Here is a 24,321-nt window from a genome sequence, read left to right as displayed (position 1 = left end):
GTGTCATCCGCATAGGAGCAAATTGTGATTCCCCACTTCTCGCAGATTTTGGCCAAGGATGATACGTAGGCATTGAATAGGGTGGGGCTCAGCGATGCTCCCTGCGGGACACCACACCTGATGGTGCTTGGTCTGGATTGGAACTGACCTAGTTGTACTAATTGTGTTCGGTTACTGATGAATGAGCTGAGCCATTTCAGGGATTTTGAATGAATTCCTTTTTCATAATGAGTTACCAGAAGCTTGTTGTGGGAGACCGTTTTGAACGCGGCCGACAGGTCTTAATGTATCAGAGCTACGTCTCCTCCCTGGTCCGTGCATGCTCTGATGTTATCCAACACTGCCAGTAGCGTAGCCTCTGTACTGTTGTTGGCCCTGAAACCAGTTTGTGATGGGTCCAGTCCGTCATTCATTTCTAGGTAATTTGAAAGTTGTCTGTGTACCATCTTCTCCATGACCTTGGAGAGGTATGGCAGTTGTGAAATTGGGCAATAGTTTTCCCAATAGTTTTCCGGATTAAGGCTGTCTAAGACTGATTTTTTTTCAAAGGAATTACTATTGCCTGTTTCCAGGTGTCGGGGAAGGTGGCAGTCGTGAGGGAGTGATTAAGAAGTTGAGTAATGTGTGGACAGAGAGTTGGTGCAATCTGGGTGAAAATCAAGTAGGGACACGGGTCAAGGGGGGATCCTGACTTTACTTCGCCCATTGTTTTTAAGACCTCTGCCTCTGTGAAGGACGTGAAATCACTTAGAGCTGGTGATGCTTCAGAGGGTGGAGTTTGGAATTTCTGACTAGTTATATCCGCTTTTGTAGTGGGGCTAAAAGTACAGTAGATTTTATTAATCTTGTCTGAAAAGAAGTTGCTGATTTTCTCGCAGGCATCTACTGTGGGTGGTAGGGTTTGGGATATGCTAGCTGGTTTGTTTAGTTCTTTCACTATATTATATAGCTCCTTCACTGAATTGCGGTTGTCATTTATGTCAAGGGTCACAGGACTTCAGGAACAGCACTTGGGCAGGGAGGGGTCAAGACTCCAGCAGATTACAACAGTACGATCCAGGCAGGCATAGTTGGAACTGGTTGCTGGGCTCTTCAGGAAAAGGACTCCTATCAGCGTGTTGTGTCCCTATAGCTTAACAGGAGGTCAGACAGCTAACCCTTGAAATCCACTTCTTTGTCCTGGATGTAAGTGGGAGCAGGTCCAGCCCTTCAGGTCTCAACAGCAGATGGAGTCCTTCCTCTGTCTTCAGCAGGTCAAGTGGTGCTCTGAAGAGGGTCTCCAGGGGTGCCAAATTGCTGCCTGGAACTAGTATTTGGATGACTCCTGATCCCACCCTAACTAATAGGAAAACAGTTCCCAGGGGTAACCCTACCCACTTTTTCAGCATTTTTTGGGTGTTCTTCTGCAAACAGTCCCACAGTCTCCCTCTCTACTTAAAAGCAATACGGCAGAAAAGTTCTTCCCCTGTACAGAGCTCATGTGCCCACTCCTGAGGTGAAACCAGAGAAATGAGCAACCTCTCCTCTCTTCGTCTGTGATCACTCAAAACTGGACTGGGGGCAGCTCCTCTTGCACTGGGATTGGTGCTGGGCTGACTAGAGGCCTCAGAAGGGGGTGGGCCCAGATGTTAACTACATCTGCCTGTGAAAGTGTAAGCCTCTTTGAAGTTAATAAGTTCCTGTGTGGAGCCCAGATTGTCATCCTGCCAAAGTAACATAACACCTCCCCACACCAAAGGCCTTTGTCTTCGCTCTAGAATCAGGTTAAACCGCATCCAATAGCTTATTCAGCTACTGGGCGATATTTGGAAGCTCATGCAAATGGCCTTATACCAGCTTTTGCAGCTGAAAGGTGATTTTTTAATGGTACACTTTGTAATATATTGGTTACATAGCTGATTTTACCAATGAATTGGGTCTGTAATAAATATGTAAAAAGTTCACAAATTAACTGTATAATTGTTTCCTGGGCAGAGATAACATTACTAAATAGCATTATTTTAGCCAAAAGATTACCTAGGGAACAGCGAACCCTGTGTCAGTGAAAATAGCTTTTGAGGTGTTGTCACTGTAAAGACATGTTTAACATCAAACTTTTACATGTCCTACTTTTAAATACCATACATCCTGTTATGTGGGCATTATCGCCTACTTAAGGATGATTATTAATATTTAAAGCAAGGGTTTAGGCTTGTCAAAAGTGGGTATTTTAACAGGAAGAATTTGCAGTTTTTTAAAACTGCACAGTCAAGCTATGAAGGAATGCCTGCAGCTATGTTTTGTACTGTCACTATAGTGGCGACTCAATGGGTGTTGCAGTCCTCTAGTTACATTTCACTTGCAGGTCCTGGTTACAGGTGTTGCTATATATTTGGGACCTACAGGTAACAATTAGGATTATAGCCACATGTATCATGTTTGAGGGGCAGAGCACAGGTACTGGGGCCTGGATATAAGCGTTTAAGAGCACAGAACCAAAAAAACAGCAGCATTAGTAAACAAAAATGGGGGTGATTCATGCAAGAAGAGATATTTCCCCACAACTCATATAGTGCTCTCCAAGGGTCCTTAGGCTGTATTTCTCTTTCATGTTCCATGTATTGGTAAATTAGGATCTTGTTCTGGACCTAGAGATTTAAGACCTTTTGAAGACAGGCTAGTTCCCTGGAAGGACATAGTCAATGGTTTGACCAAGTTTCACATACTAGTTGTTGGTAGAATGGGTTGGGTGTTGGATCCCCATCAAGGTTTTTGTACATATGTGTGTATATAGTGTTACTTGTATAGCAGCAACCGAGCTGGGAAGCCATGGAGTACTGAACAAGCCTCTGTGCCCACAGCGTTAAACTCATCATTACAAGAGGTAGGCAGCAATGAGTTCCAGTGATTGTAAATCTAAAATCTAAACCGGGTATTTGTAAAGTGTAAACTACTCTCCTCTAAGGGTCTCAAGGCGCTGGGGGCCGTCAGGATGATTAAGAGAGCTACTGCCCAGAGTCGCATGGTGCTGAGCTGAGCTGCCACAGGGAACCGAACCATGAGTCCTGCTCTCCGGAGTCAGCTGCCCTGGTCGCTGCGCCACACCTCTTCCAGAAGGAGGAGGAGGAAGTAATCAAACAATAAGTGATGAGTCTTCAGTTTCTGCTTGAATTACAGAAGGTTAAGAGCACTTCTAATGTTGATACTGATCAAGACCTGGGATCCAAAGATGAGGGCCGGCTTTCTCTTTTCTCTTCTTTCATCTTTTTATCTCCACTCTGGGAATCCTCACTCCTGATGTGGTCTGGTCAACCAGGATGGTTGGCTTTTTGGCCAGGTTTGTCATTTATTTGCTTTGGCCTTGGAAGTGATGAAGCTGATCTTCAAGATGTTACAGCATCTTTTTTTTTTGTCCTTATTCCTTATTAATCTGAGGTGTTATTAAGTTGGAAATATCTTAATATTAAAATAATTTGAAGTCAGGAACTTTACTAACCTGCCATGATAAAGTTGGTGATCTAGTTATGATGGAGTGAGTTGTTGACCAACCACATTACAGTTGGAATTTATTATACATGTGGCCAGCTATACATGTAGGTCTCATGATGTTGTCTGAAATTGTTTAGTTGTGCTTTTGCTCATTATGTTGGAATGAGGGTTGCACTGGGGAACATTTTGACCTGCTGAGGGTTGAATATTATTTGAGTGGTGGGGGTGTGTTAAGGGATGAGTTACCAAAGTCGGGAGAGTAATTAAGCTTGCTATGGGACATGTAATTCTAAGCATTATGGAGCTAGGGTGCACATTAGAGTGTTAAGTGTTTCTAGTAGGGTTTAGCTGTACTCGTGCTTAGGTATGAGGGCTGTGCCTTGTGGCTGCGTATTTATAGTATATGTTACATAGTTCATGGACAGACAGTTTGACAGTTTGAGGGTTCATGTTCTTGTGTTGTCTGAATGTAGAAAGGAAGCAAGAAGGGGGGAAAGAGGAAGGGGGATGGAAAGGAGAAATGAAGGAAGAGATAAAGAGGAGAAAGAAGGAGGAAGAGAAGTGAGGCTGAAAGGAGAGGCGCGGGTAGGAGAGTGAGAAGGGTATATGAGAGGATATGAAAGGGGCAGGGGGAGAGGACAGTGCAAAGTGTTAAATGGAAATTGGAAAGAGGATAGCAGACCAGTGCTTTAAGTGAGATGGAAAAGGCAGGGACTCTGTAAAAGGGAGCATCGTCAAAGAAGAACAAAAATGAACCCTTTACAAGAGCTGCGGCCTATGTCATTAAGGTCATGGCTTCAATATGTAAACTAGAGTTCTAAGCTTCACACATCATGCCAACAGACTAGTACTTGGGTGTCTCTTGGTGAGTTTTATTTTATTGTATCAAGACGTATCACACAACAATGAACGTATGCCAAAAAAGCCAAACCTAATGCCTTTGCTAATGCTTGTTAGCAATACCAGAAAAATGAGTAAAAACAATTATCATGTTGTGAATAATTAACATTTAAAGTGTGACAATGTTTAATTTGGAAAATATGAGATTGTGAATTATACATTACTAAGGTCTGAGGAAGGACTAATGGTCTTCTGAGTGTCTCAATCCCTCTGGTTTTCCACTCCCTTTCACATCACTTTACTTTTTACACCATAACTGTTAGTCACATATGTATTTTTTCCTTAAATGTTTCTAAAACCCTCCATCTGAATATCTCAAATGTCATCTTGTTCTAGTTAAACGCTGCCTTTTCACCATATCCTTCTGCATGTACTTCCTTGTGTCTCTTCCCCTTCTCCAAGCATTCCATCTCTCTCACACACTTTCTCATATCACCTGCAAACATAGCATTTTCTTTCCCTGTCACTATTTCAACAGCTGTGTACCTTCTTCACACATTTTCACATAAAATGGCAATTACAATGGACTCTGTGCACTCTGCAGAGAGGCAAAGGATTGGGTTACCACATAGTCGGAACACATTTATGCCCCCTCTACTTTCATTGTCAGTTTTCAGTCTCAACTCCAGAGCTTTCATTTATGCCTGGTTGTGAACACCCACAACATGAACTCACCTAAAGGGGAGACAGTTCATATTATGCACTAATCAAGAAATATATCTTCTATGGGAAAAATACAGAAACTAAACAGCTGGAAAAAATAATAAAATACTCATAGGGGATGTTTGATAATGTAAAATATGTGACATGAACTGGGGCTGCATCGTTGAGTAGATTGTAAGACTGTAAGGTTTTGTACAACCATTGTTCAGAAATCAATCTGTATTTTCGCCTTTAATGTCAAGGACATCACCATAGGGCCCGGTAGGGAATCATTTTCAAGTCTGTTTTTAGGCTGCAGCCTAACAGACAGTACATCTGTCTGGTTTGCTAAAGACATCTTGGGGATATTTGGAAAGTTGACCAAGGAATGCATTCCGCCCGCTGCATAACTCACATGCTCTGGCTTTCTAGTTGCTGGCTTTATTTGCTTTACGCCGTCCAGTTTGAGTTTGTCCCTCCTGTTTCCCAAACCTTGTTCACTGTATTCTTCCACAAACTCACTTTCTGGAAGCAGGCCTTTGAATCTTGGTCTTATCTTCCTACATTTACTGTGCATTCAAAGACAGAGATCAAATGTCAGGTTGTGTCTTCCAGGGAACATGGTGTTTAGTTTTTTTTCCTCTGACTTCAAAGTGAACGGATTTATGTGATAATCGTTCTGGCTCTGGAGAAGAGCCTGAGAAAGGCTGTACAATGTTATTTTTTTTCTAGTACACAACACAATTTAAAGGTCTATAAATTAACTGTGCTCAATACACTAGGTGATGACATTTCCAAACATTGTTTGTGCACTGTCTACTTTTCATCAGTAAAACTCTAAGTGAGAGCAAATGTAATGGTGATTTCAATTGAAGATGTGTTGTCTGTAAATGCAGTATGCTACCATACCATGCATACTTCCTGCTATCCCATTCCACTCTACTCTGCACGACTACACGCCACGATACTCTACTCTTCACCACTCCACACTACACCACTCCCCTCTACACTGTGTCACTGCACTCCTCTCTGCACCACTCCACTCTACAGCTCCCTAATGTACACCACTTCACTCTACTCTATGACAATGCACTCTATCCCACACTACACTACTATACACCACTGCACTATTTGTCAGTGCACTCTACACCACTCCTTGCCGCTCCACTCTATGCAACCCTACTCTCCAACACTGAACTCAATGCCACTGCACTCTACGCTAATTCCCTCTACTCTGTACGCCAGTAAACTATATGCCAATTCCCTTTGCGCCACTCTAATCTACCATTGAAACAATCCACTATTTGCCACTGCTCTTGGCTCCACTGCACTCTACTCGACTCTGCACCACTCTACACCACTTCACTCTATGCCAATGAACTCTACATCACCTTGCTCAAAACCAATGGACTCTATGTCAATCTACTCTGCACCACTGAACTCTATTCCGCAATACTCTGTCACTTCACTCTATGCCATTCTATTCGACTCTGCATCACTGCACTCTGTCACTCTACTCTGTGCCACTGCACCCAATGGCACTACTATGCACCACTGCCCTGTACACCAATGCCCCCCACGCCACTCTCCTATACACCACTGCACTCTACAACAGTATACTCTCCAACACTGCACTCTACTTTATGCCACTCTACTTTAAGCCACTGTAGTTAATGCCACTGTACTTAATGTTGTTCCACTTCATGCCACTCTACGCCACTGAACACTGCATCGCTCTACTATACACCACTGCACTCTACACCAATCCACTCTAAGCCACTCTGAACTACTCTGCACCACTTCACTCTACAACACTCTGCTCTATACCACTGCACTCTACGCCACTTCACTCTGCTCTGAAACAATCTACTCTATGCCGCTCCAGTCTATGCCACTCTATTCCACTGTATACCATAGGACTCTGCGTCACTTTATTCAAAACCAATACACTCTACGCCACTGCACTCCATGCCAGTCTACTCTGTACCACTGAACTGTATGTCATTATACTCTTCTCTATGCTACTGCACTCTACCCCGCTCACAACATTGCACTCTGTCACTTTACTCTGCACCACTTTATGCCACTGCACTCTACACCACTGCACTCTACAACACTCTACTCTGCAGCACTACACTGTCACTGAACTTTGCCACTCTACTTTATGCCAATCTACTCTATGCCACTCTACTCTATGCCACTTTACTATGTCACTGCACTCTAATCTGCACCACGTTACGCCACTCTACTGCACTCTACACCAATGCACTTTATGCCACTTTAATCTACTGTGCACCAGTGCACTCTATGACACTGAATTCTATGCCACTTCACTCTAGGCCTCTCTACTCTACTCAAAGCCAGTACACTCTACTCCTCTCTACTATGCACCACTGCAGTCTTTACCACTGCAGTATTTGCCACTGCACTCTTTACCACTCCACTCTTCACCACTCTACAACACTGCATTCTATGCCAATGCACTTTAACCACTACTCTACACCACTTCATTGTACCCTGAAACAATCTACTCTATGCCACTACACTCTGCCACTGAACTCTAAATCACTGCACTCCACACCACTCTACTCCCCTGCAAACAACACTGTGCCAGTCTACTCTATGCCACTGTGCTCTATCCTGCATCACTACACTCTACCCTCCACCACTCCACTCTACTCCGAAACAATCTTCTCTATGCCACTGCACTCTATGCCAATTCACTCTATGCCACTCTAGTCCACTCTATGCCATTGCACACTATGAAGCACCACTCTATGCCCCCACAGTCTACAATATGCCACTGTACTCTAAGACACTTTACTCAAAACAAATGCACCCTGCACCACTGCACCTACACCAACTGCTTTGCACCACTGCACTTTTTCACTATACTCTACAACATTCTACTCTATGCCACTCCACTCTATGCCACTGCACACTACATCACTCTACACCATTGCACTCTACGCCGTTTTATTCCACATCACTGCTCTCTGCACCACTTTACGACCCTTCACTCAATGACCCTTCACTCTATGTCCCTGCACTTTATGAACCTGCACTTTATGACCCTGCACGCTATGACCCTGCACTCTATGACCCTGCACTCTATGACCCTGCACTCAATGACCTTGCACTCTGCGACCCTGCACTCTGACACTCCATTTTGGATAACTGCACTCTGTGCCACTGCATGGTACTCAGCACCTCTCAACTATACGCCACTATACACCACTGCAATTCACTCTGCACCACTTCTACTCTATGCCACTGCACTCTATGCTACTCTGTCACTGCACTCTATGCCAATGCCCTCTGCACCACTTTTTTTCAAAACCAATGGACTTTTTGCCACTGCACTCTATGCCAATCTACTCTGCACCACTGTACTTTATGCCACTTCATCCTAGGTCTCTCTATTCCCCGATACTCCACTCTATGATGCTCTACTCCATTAAACTCTACTTCGCTGACACTCTACTTCACTCTATACCACTCCACTCTACACCACTGTATGCCATTATGCGACACTATTCAATTCTACGATGTTCTGCGCAACTCCCTCTATGCCACTCCATGTCACGTTACTTCACTCTATCCTATGACACACCACTCCACTCTACTCTGACAATCTACTCAGTATTAGTCCACTCTACTCTACAACACTTGCATCAGCTCTACGCAACACCCTCTATGCCAATCCATGTCACTTTATTCTACTCTATTCTATGATACACCACTCCACTCTACTCTGAAAATCTACTCCGTATTAATCCACTCTACTCTACAACACTAGGCTCCACTCTACGCAACACCCTCTACGCCACTCCACTCTGTTCTACACCACCTCACAACACTCAATGCCACTCCACTCTACCACACTATACTCAACTATGACACTCTACTCCCTCAGCAAAACTCCACAACACTGTACGCTACTCCATGACACTGCACTTTGGTCCTCTCCTCTCCACGCCACTCAACCCTACTGAACTCCACTCCACGCCACTCTATGCCACTCCAAAACACTCCCTTTTATGACACTCCACTTCATGCCACTCTCCTTTTCTCCACTAATGTTTTGCCATGCTGAACAGCGGCCACTCTGGTGTACAACATTGCTAAAACATATTGGCAAAGCCAATAGCTCTCGCGTAGGCAAGACCTTTTGGCTTTGCCAATGCTGGTTAATTATTGCTGGGTCTGAAATCTGCTACGACATGCCCCATCGAAATCCATGTAGGAGACTCAGTGAGCGAAAAGACTTAGCTGAAATCTTGCATTCTATACAGCAGGGCTGGACTGGGAACTGAAACCGGCCCTGGCAAACTGCTCGGCAGGGGGGTGCGGCCAAGCTGTTAGCTACGGCTGATTTTGTTACAGGCAGCCGATATTGCTGCCCCCCGGTAACAAAAACGGCCCCCCAGGCCTTAAAACCAACACCCAACCTGGCGGCCTACTAGGCAAACACCCAGTGCCCGCTACGGTCAGTCTGGTCATGCTGTACAGAGACAAGTTGTGTGATCCTTGACAAATAACCGTGCATCCCTGTACCTCATTCTCCTTACCTGTAAAATTTGGGAGCACCAGCATGCTAATCTGCCCTGAGTTAGCCCTATAAATAAAAAAAAACATTCAATTATATATAATTTGATAGTATGCCGTTACTCTGTGCATGATATTATTGACCATAGACTTAAAGCCTATTGAAAGTGTAACTGTCTAAAGCTCAATCATGGCATTCATTCCTAACCTTTCTGAATGTATTTCTAGATTATAGATCTAAATGAATGTGGCTCAATGCAATGTATACACATGTCGCAATAATTAGAAGTTCCTTTAAAACAAAACAAAAACACTTACTAAGCAATATTATTGTATTTTTGCAACCGTTGGGTGATATTCGAGATGGGCCGTGCGTCTTCCCGTAGCTCACTCACCAGATTAAACTTTGGCCCTTGTTATATCTACAAAGGCATTAGCTGGTTCGCCTAGAGATGTATGCCTGTGTGGAAACGGTAAAGTGCACTCTCTGAACCTGTGTATTGTGAGACGAGGGTACCAACATCTAATGCTTGCTCTGCACACCATAAAACGTCAGTCTTGTCTCTTCAATGAAACCTACCTAAATAAAATCGAGTAAATTGAAAGATGTTTCGATAGTGCTGCACGCAGTATAGCCATCACTTGCGTTAGGGGCACGTGGAGTTACGTCCTATCTCTGCTAGGTGCATATGGGGCCGCCCGCGGCGCGCGCAGCACGCGCTGCATAGCCAATTAGGCGGGCAGAGGTCCAGCTTCGCATCTCCGTGCACCACAGGCCGCTCTCTCTCCTCCCGAGGTTCCGGGGTGGGGGTCGCAGCCGGCTGGCTACCTACCGCTAGTTCGCCTCCAGAATGAAAGGTGGGGCGCTCTAAATTGTGATTAGAGCATCTGGGGGTCGGGGGACGGGAACCCGAAGGGTGGGTGTCGTGTTTTTGAGAGGCCTAAGTTACTCTCTTGACTCACATTACACCCGTTTTGCACATTGCAATATGGACTCTCCTCGTCGGCACGCACTACAGCTGTGGATTGAAAGAAAGGACCATGTTCTCACTCTCACCTGAGCTGTAGACACAGTAAACCGTGTCTTAGGGGAAGGATGCCCTGCCTCACTCGGGCACCGTGAGAGAGAGAGAGAGCAGGGCTGGGCTCGTTGCTCCGGCGTTGTCACGGTGACCCCTCTAGCAGCGCAGGCAGGTGAGGTACCTAGGCAATGAGAGCAGAAAACCAGCGCCCAGTTTCACTGACAAACAGGAAGACTTCTATTGACGCGCCCGTGACTCCGGGCTTTCTCTTTCTGCTCTCGGTGTCTCCATTTTCAGCCCTCCCTGCAAAGCAAGGGGGTGAAGAAAGAAGGCTGAAAGGCAGCGTCCCCTCCCCAGAGTTCAATGCATCGCATTTCAGCCCTTGTTCACCTGTGCAAGCCGGAGGGATGATGCTCTGCATCCAGGAGGCTGTTGCTTTCCGTCGGTGATTCTTTGGGGGAGGACCGTGCATTTGCGGTGCACGCATGGAGCCAGAGAACTTGCAAGGACTGCCAGTGAGTATATGATGAACTGCGGGGGTCATTGGCCCACCTTGTGGAAAACATGGCAAAGGTGTGCAAACAGGGATACTTCTGTCTGAAATAGCATCTACCGTCATTGTGTAAGCATGGAGTACCCTTCCATGGTTAGGGAAAAGTATCTTTCTAGGGAGCTTGTTGTTAGAAATAAGTACTGCAAGAAAGCAATTGTATCATATTTACGAAGTGAAAAGGTGGACATCAAAGTTTCCCTAAAAGTTGCCTGTTATGGTTAAATTTGGAGTATTGCCCACCTGAAACTACACCTTTCCTGAGCTTTGCTACACACCACTTAGTAAGACATATGAGGGAATTGGCTATTGAGCAAAGAAGTACCAGTTGATATCAAAAGTACATCTTCAAATACAAAAATGTGCATTAGGTTGATGTTTATTTGTGGACATTGTTAGAGAACGTTTAATCATTATATGTATACACCCCTTTTGAGACCAATGTGTTGTTGCCCCTAAAAAGGTATAAAGTGTGAATACTTTAGGGAGGCAATATTTGTTCTTTTTTCACTGAGATTGCAAACCCCTAATGTACGCTGTCATTTCATTTTCTAGGTGGTAAATAATTACATTGATGGAAACCAAGGAGAGAAGAGGAGTGGGCAGCACTTTAGTGATGGGAAAAGGAAAGTGGATTATGTCCTAGCCTACCACTACCGCAAACGGCCCTCACATCATTCCCATCCGCATCACAACGGCTCACTTGGAAGTCACAGGCCGGCGCTTGTTGTTTCTAATGGGAACTCTGTGAACCCTGAGGAGCAAGGGAAGGGTCCCCCCGAGCAACCGCTACCTGGGGACCCACAGCAGCACCCCCAAGAGAATCCCCCACAGCAACATCCTATAGACCCCCCAGGACAACCCCGCCGCCAGGAGGCAATAGTCATTGAGCTCAGCCCACACGATGCACTGGAAGAGGAGAAGAGGATACAGAGGGATGAGTTTGAGCACAACCTCATGGAGGCCGGGTTAGAGATCGAGAAGGATCCAGAGGTAAGAACAACACTGGTCTGTGCACATATCATGCCTGAGGACATGCAGTTTGAGCATGCGGGACAGGCATTTAATTTGGAACATTTTATTTCCTGATTTGTCTCTTTACTTCAATGGGTATTTAAGCAAGTCCAGGAATGAGATTGTCCTCAACTATTTATCTCTCATACTCATCGAATGATGTTCAAGGTGTGTGCCCCTGTGCAAATCTAATGCTGGCTAATGTTAGGGGTACAATGGTGTGTTCACTAGAAACTCACCTGCAGAGAGGTGTCAACTCCAACCGGTTTGCTGAACAGATTTTTTGGGACGTAAGAGATACCTGTTGATTAAACTCAATAACATGCTTTCACTATCATCAGACTCACCAGACGCAAGGACAGAATATACAGCCAATGGTTAGTAGAGTTACCAGATTCTTAGTGTTGATTGTGTAGAGTAGTGTTCGATTTGGTTTGTTGATAGCTAATCAAACCCAAGGGTGGAGCGAGTTCACTCGCCATGAAACATCTCAGATGCACCAGGTAACACGAGACAGGGATATATTATGTGCAGTCTGAAAATTCACTAGTGGTGCCAGCAAAACACACCTCTCACTGTGTGCTCATTGAAATTTACAAGAAGAGAATTTGTGACAGTTGAGACACAAAACTAGACTGTGCCTTCATTGTCCATTTAGAAAGCGGATCACACTTGAGACAAGTCCATCCGTATCAACGGCTGTTGGTTAACAAGGAAAGCAGGAGATGTGGCAACTGATCTAACACATGTTTAGAACTTTGCTCACTGGAAAGTTTATCAGAGGTGGCAATTTAGCAAATGCAGTGTTAGACTTTTCAATCATCAAGGAATAACCAACTGCAGAGGGGCTTCATTAGTAACTGAGGGTGTAGGATTTGCTCACTCAAGGCCCAAGTTACCCCACAAAATGGCAGCTCCTATACCCAAATGACATTCACTCGACCAAATGGCCCAACTGACCTTTCAAAAGAGGAGCTCCATGTTCACTGGGCACTCACTGGCCTCCGCCAGAGTCCCAGCTGAAGTTAAAAGGCCAGATATGGCCTTACTGGAACAGCAGAGGCACAACTGACCAAAGACAGTGATGGGGCATTGCCAAAGGACACTGACACTCCCATCCGTCCAAACAGACCCAACAAAATGCATACTCTGCATGCAAAGGGCATTCACCAGCATTAAAAGGGGCAGTCTGCATACTTATGAAAGCGTGATAACTGCATCGAGCTGAACATTAATCTGACAAGTAAAAGAAGAAAATATGGCATAATCATGCCACCCATTTGTACTTTTCAATATGAAGTAGTACAATTATTTTCCGGTCCAAAACGTATTAGTTGTTTTTTTCTGGGTTGTCCCTTAAAAGTATTCCTCAATGTATGTCCTTAACAGAGTCGTTTATTTTTCATTTTGTAGTTGAATCGTGTCGTTCTTTTCATTGGTAGTTTTAATCGTATAATTATCACCGTGACAAGAGCGTCACAAAGACGTATGTTCTCCGTCCAATATGTCCGTCCCAGCCCAGTACTACCCTGACCGAATTACTACACATTAGATGTATTTTATGTCTGTATTCTTACACTCGATATCATTCCTTTCAAAAAAGTATTGCACGATAGTATTGTAAAGAAAACGTTTAAGACCTGTATAGAAACGAAACTTTACTGTAAACAAATGCTCATATTTGATTAGTTACACTGATTCATTCACGACAGGTATGCAGACATGCACCTCCGGTACCCAAAGAGTGTTTACTTGGCATTACTGCAGTGGCGTGAGTCGGTTCCAGTCAAAGTTTGATTTGCACTTTGCCATGTTGCTTTGAAGTGGAAAATGAGTTGTCAAACTCTCCAAGGACTATAATCCGCAGCCGTTGCTTAGCTTGTGTTGTGACGTGAGATCTGAGATGCATGGAAGCGTGCACGCTGCCGGTCGAGGAGACAAAATGGATGCCATCTATTAACCTGGTTTGCAAATGCCCGGTGTATGGATTCTTGCAAGTGACAGTCTTTAGCTTGCTTCAAGATGCTTCTTCAAGGCCCCATAAGGAAGTTTTACAAATGCAGAGGGTAAAATGCAGACCACCAAACCTAGATCTTTTCTTCTGAAAATGTTTTTTGCTTTCTCCAATAGCTTACGTTATTGTCAGTATCACGAATCAAGTCGTTTTTCGAGAGTAAGGAGCATCTTGTTTTTAGAGAACCTAGAATGTGTCCATTTACAAGCATGCAATCCAGTGATTAAAAAAAAGTCAGAGAGGCAGGTGCAACTAGTACATGCAGCGTTAGCACGTTTTGAAAAGTTCTAGTATTCGTAATTGTAAATGTAGCTTGACTGATTGTTTTGGTTTTAGAAAACGCCAATGAGTTACTTTAGGGACACACTGTGGGTTATGTGGTTGATCTAGTAATGAATGTCTGTGCACCAAATATAAGCTGAGCTTGAAACTAAGAATATTTTCTAGAAGGAAATAGAAACTATTTATTTGTAATAAATGATTTAAGAAAATACAAGGAAATCACAGTGTGGGGAACTGCATCTTTCAGTCTATAGACGTTGGTTGACCTCTTGGAATATATTCTAATTTATATTGTTTATTATCTCCAATGCAATTTTAATAAACGTCACTTGTGGAAGAGTCTGTTTAGCTCTCCATTTGGAGAACAACCATCTAAACAGCTTCCCACGTCCTTTTATAGTCACGCGCTCACCTATAAGACACCTATTGCATTATGCTATAGGTATTTTTTCTCGTTTCCGATCGGATTAGGGGCCGATTATGATAGCGGTTTTCCCGCATCCTCCGGGCCGGCGGAAGCCACCGCCAGCCCGGAGGATGCGGGAAAGCCGCTGCGGAGCCTCAAAAGACCCACCGCCATATTAGGATGGCGGTGGGTCTTGAAATCCGTCTGCAGCTTTTCCGCCGCGGTCGCCTTCCGACCGCGGCGGAAAAGCTATAACATGGCTGGCGGTGTCTATCAGATACCGCCAGCCACATTAGGATGGAGGAAATCATATGCTTTTCCATGGCGGTTTTTCCGCCGTGGAAAAGCATACGGACATTCACTTCGGGGGCCTGTTGCGGGCCCCCTTGGTGAAGGGGATGTGGGGGGTGCACATGGGGGGTACCTATGGTACCCCCCTGCATTTGCATGCACAAAGCAGCAGGCACCACGCGGTGCCTGCCGCTTTGTGCACGCAAATGCGATGCATGCATTTTTAACATTGCGGCGGGTGCAGCTTGAAGCTGCACCCACCGCAATGTTAAAGATAGAGGATGTGACCGCCACCCTGGCGGTCACATCCTAATCTGCACGGAGGGAACGCCGCAGCCCATGCGGACGTTCCCTCCTCCTCTGGGGTCGCGGATGGACTCAAGTCCGTCCGCGATCCTAATCGACCCCTTAGATCGTAACTAAAAGCATAAAAAATACAAAAGTATTTTCTTTTTTAAAGTGGGCAGAGGGGGCACAAGCAACACACAGGAGAGTGGGGGAACAGAGAAGCAACAAGGGGAAAGGTGGAGTACGAATGGCGAAGCAACACAGGTGAGTGTCGGGGGACCTGAAAGCTTGAAAGGTTGGAGGAGACGCGAAAGCAACAGAAGGTCAGGAGTCAAAGCATCACTGAGGTGGGGGAAAGCAACACAGAGGGTGCAGTTGAGGGGAAGCAATGGGAACAAGCACACAGGTGAGCACAAGATAGAGGAATGCTTCACATAAAAGAACAAATTGTGATTGAAAAAGAAGCAGTGGAAAGAGCACTGCCAGCTAACTGGACATTGTAAAGAGGCAATGCTCCACTAAAGGGACACACATAAGACTGTCAAACTGGGACACAAATATGAAGCCAGCAAATGAGTGACCAGTAAGGCCAATCAATGGTAAGCAATGGGCAGGCTCCAAGTCCCTCTGGGTTCGAGGCAAGCCACAATATGCCCCATAACATACAGCGCATGTGCTGTCTGGTAGGCCACACAATTACTAGGGCAGTTTGCTTTTCATGAATAAATTGCTACAATGCCATGGCACACAGTCTGGTTCATAATATTCTCTGTGAGTGGGGGTAGGGACTATCAGGGAGCAAAGGTCTTGCACTCTCATTTCTCAAGCACCGCCTTCTCTAAAATGCATTGGCTCCCATAAGAAACATGGCTGCAGAGATGGTGGGCGGCAGATTTCAGGCGGTACCCAAGTCATCACCAAATTCTTTCCCCATATCGCCCATTGAAGGAGGGCATGCATGGGCCTTACATCTATACCCCGGGAGTAGAAATATAAATCTTTGTAACTCTGCTTTTTGGTTCACTTGAGCGATGGAGCCTATGTGGCTTGCATTGTTGACAGTGGACAGTTTTGTTTTGTTCAGTGTGGTGCGTTCCCTTCTGTTGGCTACATAGTGTTTTGCTGAGATCACTGCATTTGTGTTATATAGTAACAGGTTTTTATTGAGTTAGTGCTATTTGATATCCTATTAGAGTGCAATAGCAGTAGCAAAAGTGCATGGAGATAGATTCGCTAGTTAGTTTCTGGGGCTGTATCATCAAGGCCTTTTCTGACATCGTACAGAACAGAGCGCCTATTTTACGTGCATATAGGGCGTAACATGAATGTATGCTTTATTTTCTGATAGTGCAGCATGGAGGTAATGAGAAAAGTTTGTCTCCATTTCTGAGCCGTGCTGTCGGAAATAAAGAACTTCCTATGAGAAACTTTAGGTCAAATGAATTTACTTTACATCCTGCAGACGGATAATATATACATATACACTGTCTGGTCTGAAAAAATTGTCGGTGGCAGAGGCTAACCAAAATTCCTCTTTCAGCTCACCCCAACCTTCTGTACAAAGTAAGCACACATTGATTTTGAATCATATTTTAATAATGAATGAATATTTTAAAGGGTACCTACTGAACACTATATAGAACTTGTGAATGTACTCCACCTTAATATTGACTACATAATATTATGCTATATCAGAATATTGTGGACACAATTTTGAACACCATAATAGCAACACAACAAGTAAATATAAAGTTAAGTGTAGATTTACTTTATTTAGCACTCCACATATCTGTATCTTGTGTATATATATATATATATATATATATTCACTGAAAAAACCATAGGTTATAGACCATATATAGTTAGGAATTAGCATTTACAAAACCTTGAAAATTCACTGAAAAAACCATAGGTTATAGACCATATATAGTTAGGAATTAGCATTTAAAAAACCTTATTTTACTCACACAAAACCATTGAAATTCCATATATAGTTAGTTGCACTAACTATATATCGCGCACCCGCAATCCACTGCTGATCATGTCACATATTACATCATTCATGACATGGTCAGTGACATCACTGATGACATCTCAAATGACATCACTGATGACATCACTGATGGCAACATCCAGTGACTGTATTTTTCTGTAAAGTTAAAATATGTCTTGAGTGGATGTATAAGTGTCTGGATGAAGGATTTAGTAGGTGCATGACTGACTGTATGAGTGAGTGATTAAATGTGTCTCACTGAATGCATGGGTTAGTGACTAAACTGTCTTAATTTATGCATCATTATGTCTGTTGTTCTGTAAACTGCTGCATGTGTTGATCATTAGCTATACGAGAGGCTATATGTGTTATTAATTGGTTGCCCAAGTATTTCTATGGGAGATTGAGTTTGTGTGGGGGTGGCTGGAAGGTGTGTGACTCTATGCATAGATGTGTGAGCAGTTTATTCACTAGGTGTATGAGTTCAAGAGTGCATGTGGAAACAGCTACATGGGCAGTTGACTGTGTGCATGAGTGTATTGATGAGTGAATGGATATCTCAATGCTACATGTCATAGTAAGTACATATGTAAAACACAGTACATGTGAGAGTTGGCATATATAAATAACTGTACATGAGAGCCACTGAATGAGTGAGTGGTTGTATCGATCATTGTGAACTTGTATCAGGGATTGTATAAGAGAGTAAATATGTGTTAGTATATGTTTCAATAAGTAAGGTGTGTTTAACTGTATAGTTGAAGAAATGGAGGTGAGATTGTTTCTTTGCATGACTGACTGGGTGTGTGAGTAACTCCATGGATGAGTGGCAGTGTGTGAGTGTCTGTATACACTGAGTGTATCTAAGGTTATATTAGAGTCTGAAGAGGTTTATCGTATTAGCACAAGAATGATGTCAAATGAGATGTCATCAGTGATGTCATCAGTGATGTCATTTGAGATGTCATCAGTGATGTCACTGACCATGTCATGAATGATGTAATATGTGACATGATCAGCAGTGGATTGCGGGTGCGCGATATATAGTTAGTGCAACTAACTATATATGGAATTTCAATGGTTTTGTGTGAGTAAAATAAGGTTTTTTAAATGCTAATTCCTAACTATATATGGTCTATAACCTATGGTTTTTTCAGTGAATTTTCAAGGTTTTGTAAATGCTAATTCCTAACTATATATGGTCTATAACCTATGGTTTTTTCAGTGAATTTCAATGGTTTTTTAATAGCAAATATCATAAGCTGTCGAATGTCAAGTACGTGGTAAGTGAAAACATTTTCGTGTTTATGCACACTGATCTGCTTTGAATGGTGCCCCCCCCCCCTCATTTCTATTAGGAGTACTCTCTCTTTGCAGATAGTGAAAGGTAGTTAATGCAGGCCTTTGCCCCCGTTGTAATCCGTCGTGCCTGCTTCTCTCTCCATTTGATTGATTGTTATCCAAGTATTTACTGTTTTAGAATTAGTTCTCTTTGGTTCATTCTCTATTTACAAACAAACACAGAGTCGCAATACTCTGTTTAGTCTTTGCAGACAGCGAAAAATCGTGTAAAAAAACAAAAGGAATCGAGCAAAATCAGTAGGCCACTAATGGGATCTCTTTTTGACCTCGCTAAAATAGAAACATTAGGAACAAACTGTTGAAAATAGCAATGCGTATGTACATAAGCGGCGTTCATTTGTGTTCACAGTACCCCTTGTTGATTGTTTCAATCGAGCATTGAATTGTTTGAAGTTAATTCTCTTAAGGATCTTCTCTACCTGCAAACGAGGAAGAATAGGAATATTCTCTCTCCCTTTGCAGATAGTGAAGGGTAGGTAACGCAAGCCTTCAACACGTCGTACCTATTTCATTCCTCATTGATTGATTGATTGTCCGAACATTGACTGTTTGGGAATTAGTTCTTTTTGGAGGTATTCCCTGTTTGCAAATAAACGTAGGAAAATCTTTGCAAGTAGTGAAAGGGTACGTAATGCGGACCTTTCACCCCCGTTGTAATCTGTCATGCCTATCTACTCCCCACTGATTGATGCACCTTTTTCACCCGGACCATTTACTAGAGATACGTCATCTGGCCCGACCAGAGAGCACCCCTAGTGAAAAGGACATATGCAATAATAACGAAGTGATCACTGTATCCTGTTAACAGAAACTTTACCATGAAACAACCTGGAAAGAAAAAAATAGGAAAACGAAAATCAGTAGGCCACTGATGAACATGAACTTTTATTAAACAACAAACAAAGAAACGATAACATAACGTAATGATAAAACCTATTAATGTCCTAGAAACAAGAAAACGTTAAAGTATGCCAGTGGTGAGAGACCAGAAAAACAGTCCGAGAAACCAAATCACCCCTCGCTGTCCCAACTCATGCACTCTGAAAAGTTCAAAGTTTTGAGGAGTGCTTGTAACATTGTCTGAAGCCTATTTGCAATTGCTTCATCTTCACTATTCTTAAAGTAAGTGGGGGCTGTTGTGATGCGGTGCCACCCTGAACCGCTTGACGGAGGCCCCCGAGGGACGGTGTCATGTCGCGGACTCGGAGGGGGCGCTTGGCTCCGGCCCCCTCCCCAAGTCGTGTTGCCCTGGTGTGGCCTGAGATCGCCCCCGACATAGGTGGCCGGCTCCCGGGGTCAAGCGGAACTTTTTTCCTTTTGGTGACTCTTCCATTCTTCACCTTGTCCCACAATCCGTTTCACCTAAAGACACGCTGTAGTGGGGCACCCCTTTTCCGTTTCATTTGCCATTCAGCCCGCTTTTGCTACACTGTGCCTCTTCCGCTATTCAGCTGTTTACCGCCCGCTCTTTCGACTACAGCGTCTCGCTCACCATGTACTTGAGTTGCTCCCGCTCTTGCGGCGCAGCGATAGGCGGCTGCCACAGGACTCTCAAAATGGCGGCCATCTCTTCAGATTTGGGCGTGGTCCACTAAAATGGGCCTGCGACACCTTGGAACTCGGACGCTTGTCTGCTAGAGCTTGGGCTCCATTCGCGAAAGCGTCCCCTCATCCTTGAAGATTCTACAAAAGTCTTGGGGGCCCCCGACTCCCGCAGGCTTCTGGTGGGGAGCGCCTAGCATGATTGCTCGTGGAATGGCCACGACGGAGCTACGAAATGGTGGTGCTCTCATGCTAACGCCAGCTTCAGTCTGAAACATCCAGAAACACTGTAGACTACCAATTCGATCAGTTCCGGTAGCGCTCCAACGTGACCCGGTAGAGAAGAACTTGCCCTCCCCTCTTTGACTGATGGTTCTTGTTGCCTGTCCCTTCTGTTGTCATTTAACAGAACTATTTAGCCTGCTGAAAGGGGTTGTGTGCCGTCCGCTGGTTGGTGGAGACATTTTGACTATATTCTGGACCTGCGTTGTCGCGTAATGCGTCATATGACGCGCCGCGTTAGAAAGTTTAATAAATTATGAAACACAATAAACAATCCTTAAAAAAAAAAAAAAAAATAAAAATAATCAACAAAACCAACAATCAATTAACATACAGTATTTGAAAAGTCTATCATTCATTTTTCATTGCAGTACGCTGCCCAGAAAGCTTCCCGGTTCCCGGACCGGGCGCTACCCACGCAAAAAAACAAAAAAAACGGTATATATTTTTTTGCCCTGCGAGAACCTTTCAAAGCCTCCACATCAAACCTAGGGGGTCAGGGACGATCTACTATGCCCCCTTATGGTCATTTGCCCCTTCGCTTTGGCCTCCTCTTGTCTCTCGATCCTACCGAGAGACAAGATGGCGGCCGCTACGGACTGTTTGGAATGTTTACAGATGCCGAAAAACCAATCAGCTTCGCAAACCTCCGTAACGCGAAAAGTACGCGAAGCGGAGCGCTGTTACAGATATATATCTTTTTTTGAACGTTAATTTCTCAAAATCCACTGGAGCACATATATTGAGACCTAGCAAAGGCACATCGGGCTACCAGTCCCTACAATTTTGCCAAGTTTCGTGCAAATCCATTCAGCCGTTCGATTATTATTATTATTTTTTTTTTTGCCCCGCGGGGCCCTTTTAAAACCTCCACATCAAACCTAGGGGGTCAGCGAGGATCTACTATTCCCCCTTATGGTCATTTGCCCCTTCGCTTTCGCCTCCTCTTGTCTCTCGATCCTACCGAGAGACAAGATGGCGGCCGCTACGGACTGTTTGGAATGTTGACAGACGCCGGAGAACCAATCAGCTTCGCTTCACAAAGCTCCGTTGCGCGAAAAGTCCGCGAACCAGACCGCTGCCTGGTCCGCGCTTACAGATATATATCTTTTTTTAAACGTTAATTTCTCAAAATCCACTGGAGCACATATATTGAGACCTACAAAAGGCACATCGGGCTACCAGTCCCTACAATTTTGCCAAGTTTCGTGCAAATCCATTCAGCCGTTCGGGCTAAAAGTGAGGCCAACCGCCCTATGGAAATTAACATGGGAAAAACGCGTTTTGGGACCCCCCTTTTTTCTCGGCCCCCCCTTGACGAACCCCCCCCAAATTTTCAAAGGCTGCTCAGAAACAAAATGTGCCATTTTCCTGAAAATTTCAGCCAATTCCGTCCACAAACGGCAAAGTTATTAGACATAGAATTTTCAAAAAACCCATAGAGAAAAAATCCTAACTATATATACCTACTGGCGACCGCCAGTAGGTAATATATATATATATATATATATATACATGTGAATGTATATATCATGAGATCAAGACCACGCTTGAGCTTTCGAAATGCGCCATGCCTGGCCTGGAGTAGACCATGTGCGATTCATTTTTCTGAAATAAAGCACTGTTATGAAGAAATGACAACACCTTGTGGTCCGTACCTGTGTGGCCTCAACAAGAGGATGTAGGGAGCCAGGATTGTATATATGTATATGTATATATATATATGAAGTCCATCCCATGCAGATACTTAGGTGCATGCACACAGGGGAATAAAGCATGTGCCTCCATGCATGCACCCCATGGCGCAGAGGTTACCTTGTTTGCTCACTTCTACACTTTTTGGGCAGTCGCATCACCATGAAAAGTGGGGTAGTGAGGAAACTCATAATATGCTTGGCGGGCTGCAACAGCAGTAAACTGCAGCCTCAAGACCACCGCGCCACAGCCAGGGATCTCTGATGGTTGCGGTGGTCCCAGGGCAGTCCAACCACCCTGGTCGTAATAGGGCAGTCCGAAGACCGCCACCACATGCCTTCGTGAGTCTTACAGTCCATGGACTGCCAGACTCGTAATGAGGCCCATTGTCTTTTCTCTTCGTTGCACTGGTCATCCCATTTTCTTAATATGCATTGTATATTGCATTCAATTTCTAATTATTGACTGCAAAGCAATAGATCGATGTACAACTATCAGCTTCAAACACAGTCATGGCAGTCTCAATTTGCATAAGTCCATGCAAACACAATGTACAGTAGAATTCAATTCTCCCTTTCTCAATAGTATTCCTGCCAGCAGTGTTCACCATTTTTCCTTCTTGCGCCATTTGCCTCTGGAATCCACTGGTGTGGCTCTTAATGTCTCCACTCTGTGTCCCTTGCTCATATGCTGATTTGATTTACCTCATTACCATACTGCTTCGGTAGCTGTGGATGGGTCATGGTTCCTGAACCTAACACCATCACACCACTTTGCCGTTTTTAGGAGCACTCCAACCCTAGCAGGGCGGCCTAGGTGGGCGGGAATGAACACCCGCTTCATGTACAATCACTTTCCAGAAAGGAAAAACACAGATCCTTTTTTCTTTTTTTTTTTTAAAGAAGTGAATCAGAAGTACTAGTTTCTACATTGTCAGGGAAACAAGTTCTAAGTTGAGGGTGGCTGATCTCAGATATAAGTTATTTGATGGTCAATGTATTTGATTTGGTTGACTTAGAATCTCGTTTAGAGTTAGGGGGCAATTGCTTAGAGGCTGAGATGGTGGAAACATGCCTCACCAATTATGCAACAACATACCCCATAGCTGCCAAGGTTTCAGATTGCTACGTGTGACATTGTCATGTTATCAGTGTAAGTATGAGTGACATTTCAACGACTATGAGTGACACTTTCTTGTGAGCAGAAAATCAAGCAATGAAGATGAGGAAACGTATAAATATCAGAAGTTAGACTCATTTGAGATACGAGAAACTAAGAAGATTATGCAACTGCTGTAAATGTCTGAGGTGGCTGGCTCATAATTACAACGAAGTTATCAAAATGTCACACACAGCAGTCTGAAACCTTGGCAACTATGAAAGAGGGCAGGCATCTCTTCACATGACATAGCATTTAAGACCGTGCCCATACTCCTGTTCTTGACACCGAGCCTTCTTTTCGCACTTATTTCCTAAACGTGATAGGAAGACTGTGTGTGTTTAATCCTATTACTGTTTAAATGCTTGTCTTGTACAATGCTGATCATATAATCAACTTATGAATTTTGAATGGCATATTGTATTGACTAATAAGAATAAAAAAGCAGAAGCATTGCCAAATGGGCAAAAATAAAAGATGAGCAGCATGCCATGGTGAAATAAGGAGAATGAAACAAACCACTTTTACCAGGTGGTGTTTGCTGTCCAAGACGAGGTCATGCAAAAAAGTAATGTAATGGGAAAAGGTTTATCACTTGCTGTGGGGTGAACTGAGTTGGAAAGCTGCCACTGCAGAGGCCACCTTATTCATAAGTGAATACTGTAAGCAGGAAACTAACACTTTTGAAGTATCTACTAATAGCAGCCTCAGATGTCACCACTAGAAAACAATAAAAAAACGGACATCTAGAAAGCAGGTCACATTGCTGAGCTAAGAATTAACACCACAAAGACAGAGCACTTGGGTTTAGGCTACGAGAAGAAAAGAGGCCCTAACATAAATCTCAGCTGCCGGGTGCCCCAG

At 44.0% G+C, this 24,321-nt stretch overlaps 1 protein-coding gene across 1 annotated transcript in view; it reads left to right on the top strand.

Annotated features, from left to right (window-relative positions):
- ANO2 (anoctamin 2) overlaps positions 1-24,321 on the top strand; it is a 1,767,324-nt gene that overhangs the window by 231,523 nt on the left and 1,511,480 nt on the right. Inside the window, exon 3 of the mRNA XM_078673987.1 lies at positions 11,686-12,123. Within this exon, the coding sequence (XP_078530113.1) occupies positions 11,686-12,123 (438 nt within the window). The remainder of the gene's footprint in view (positions 1-11,685; positions 12,124-24,321) is intronic.

The sequence above is a fragment of the Lissotriton helveticus genome, chromosome 1_1 (assembly GCF_964261635.1).
Source record: "Lissotriton helveticus chromosome 1_1, aLisHel1.1, whole genome shotgun sequence".
NCBI classification, from domain to species: domain Eukaryota; kingdom Metazoa; phylum Chordata; class Amphibia; order Caudata; family Salamandridae; genus Lissotriton; species Lissotriton helveticus.
This window is presented reverse-complemented; position numbering and strand designations above follow the sequence as displayed.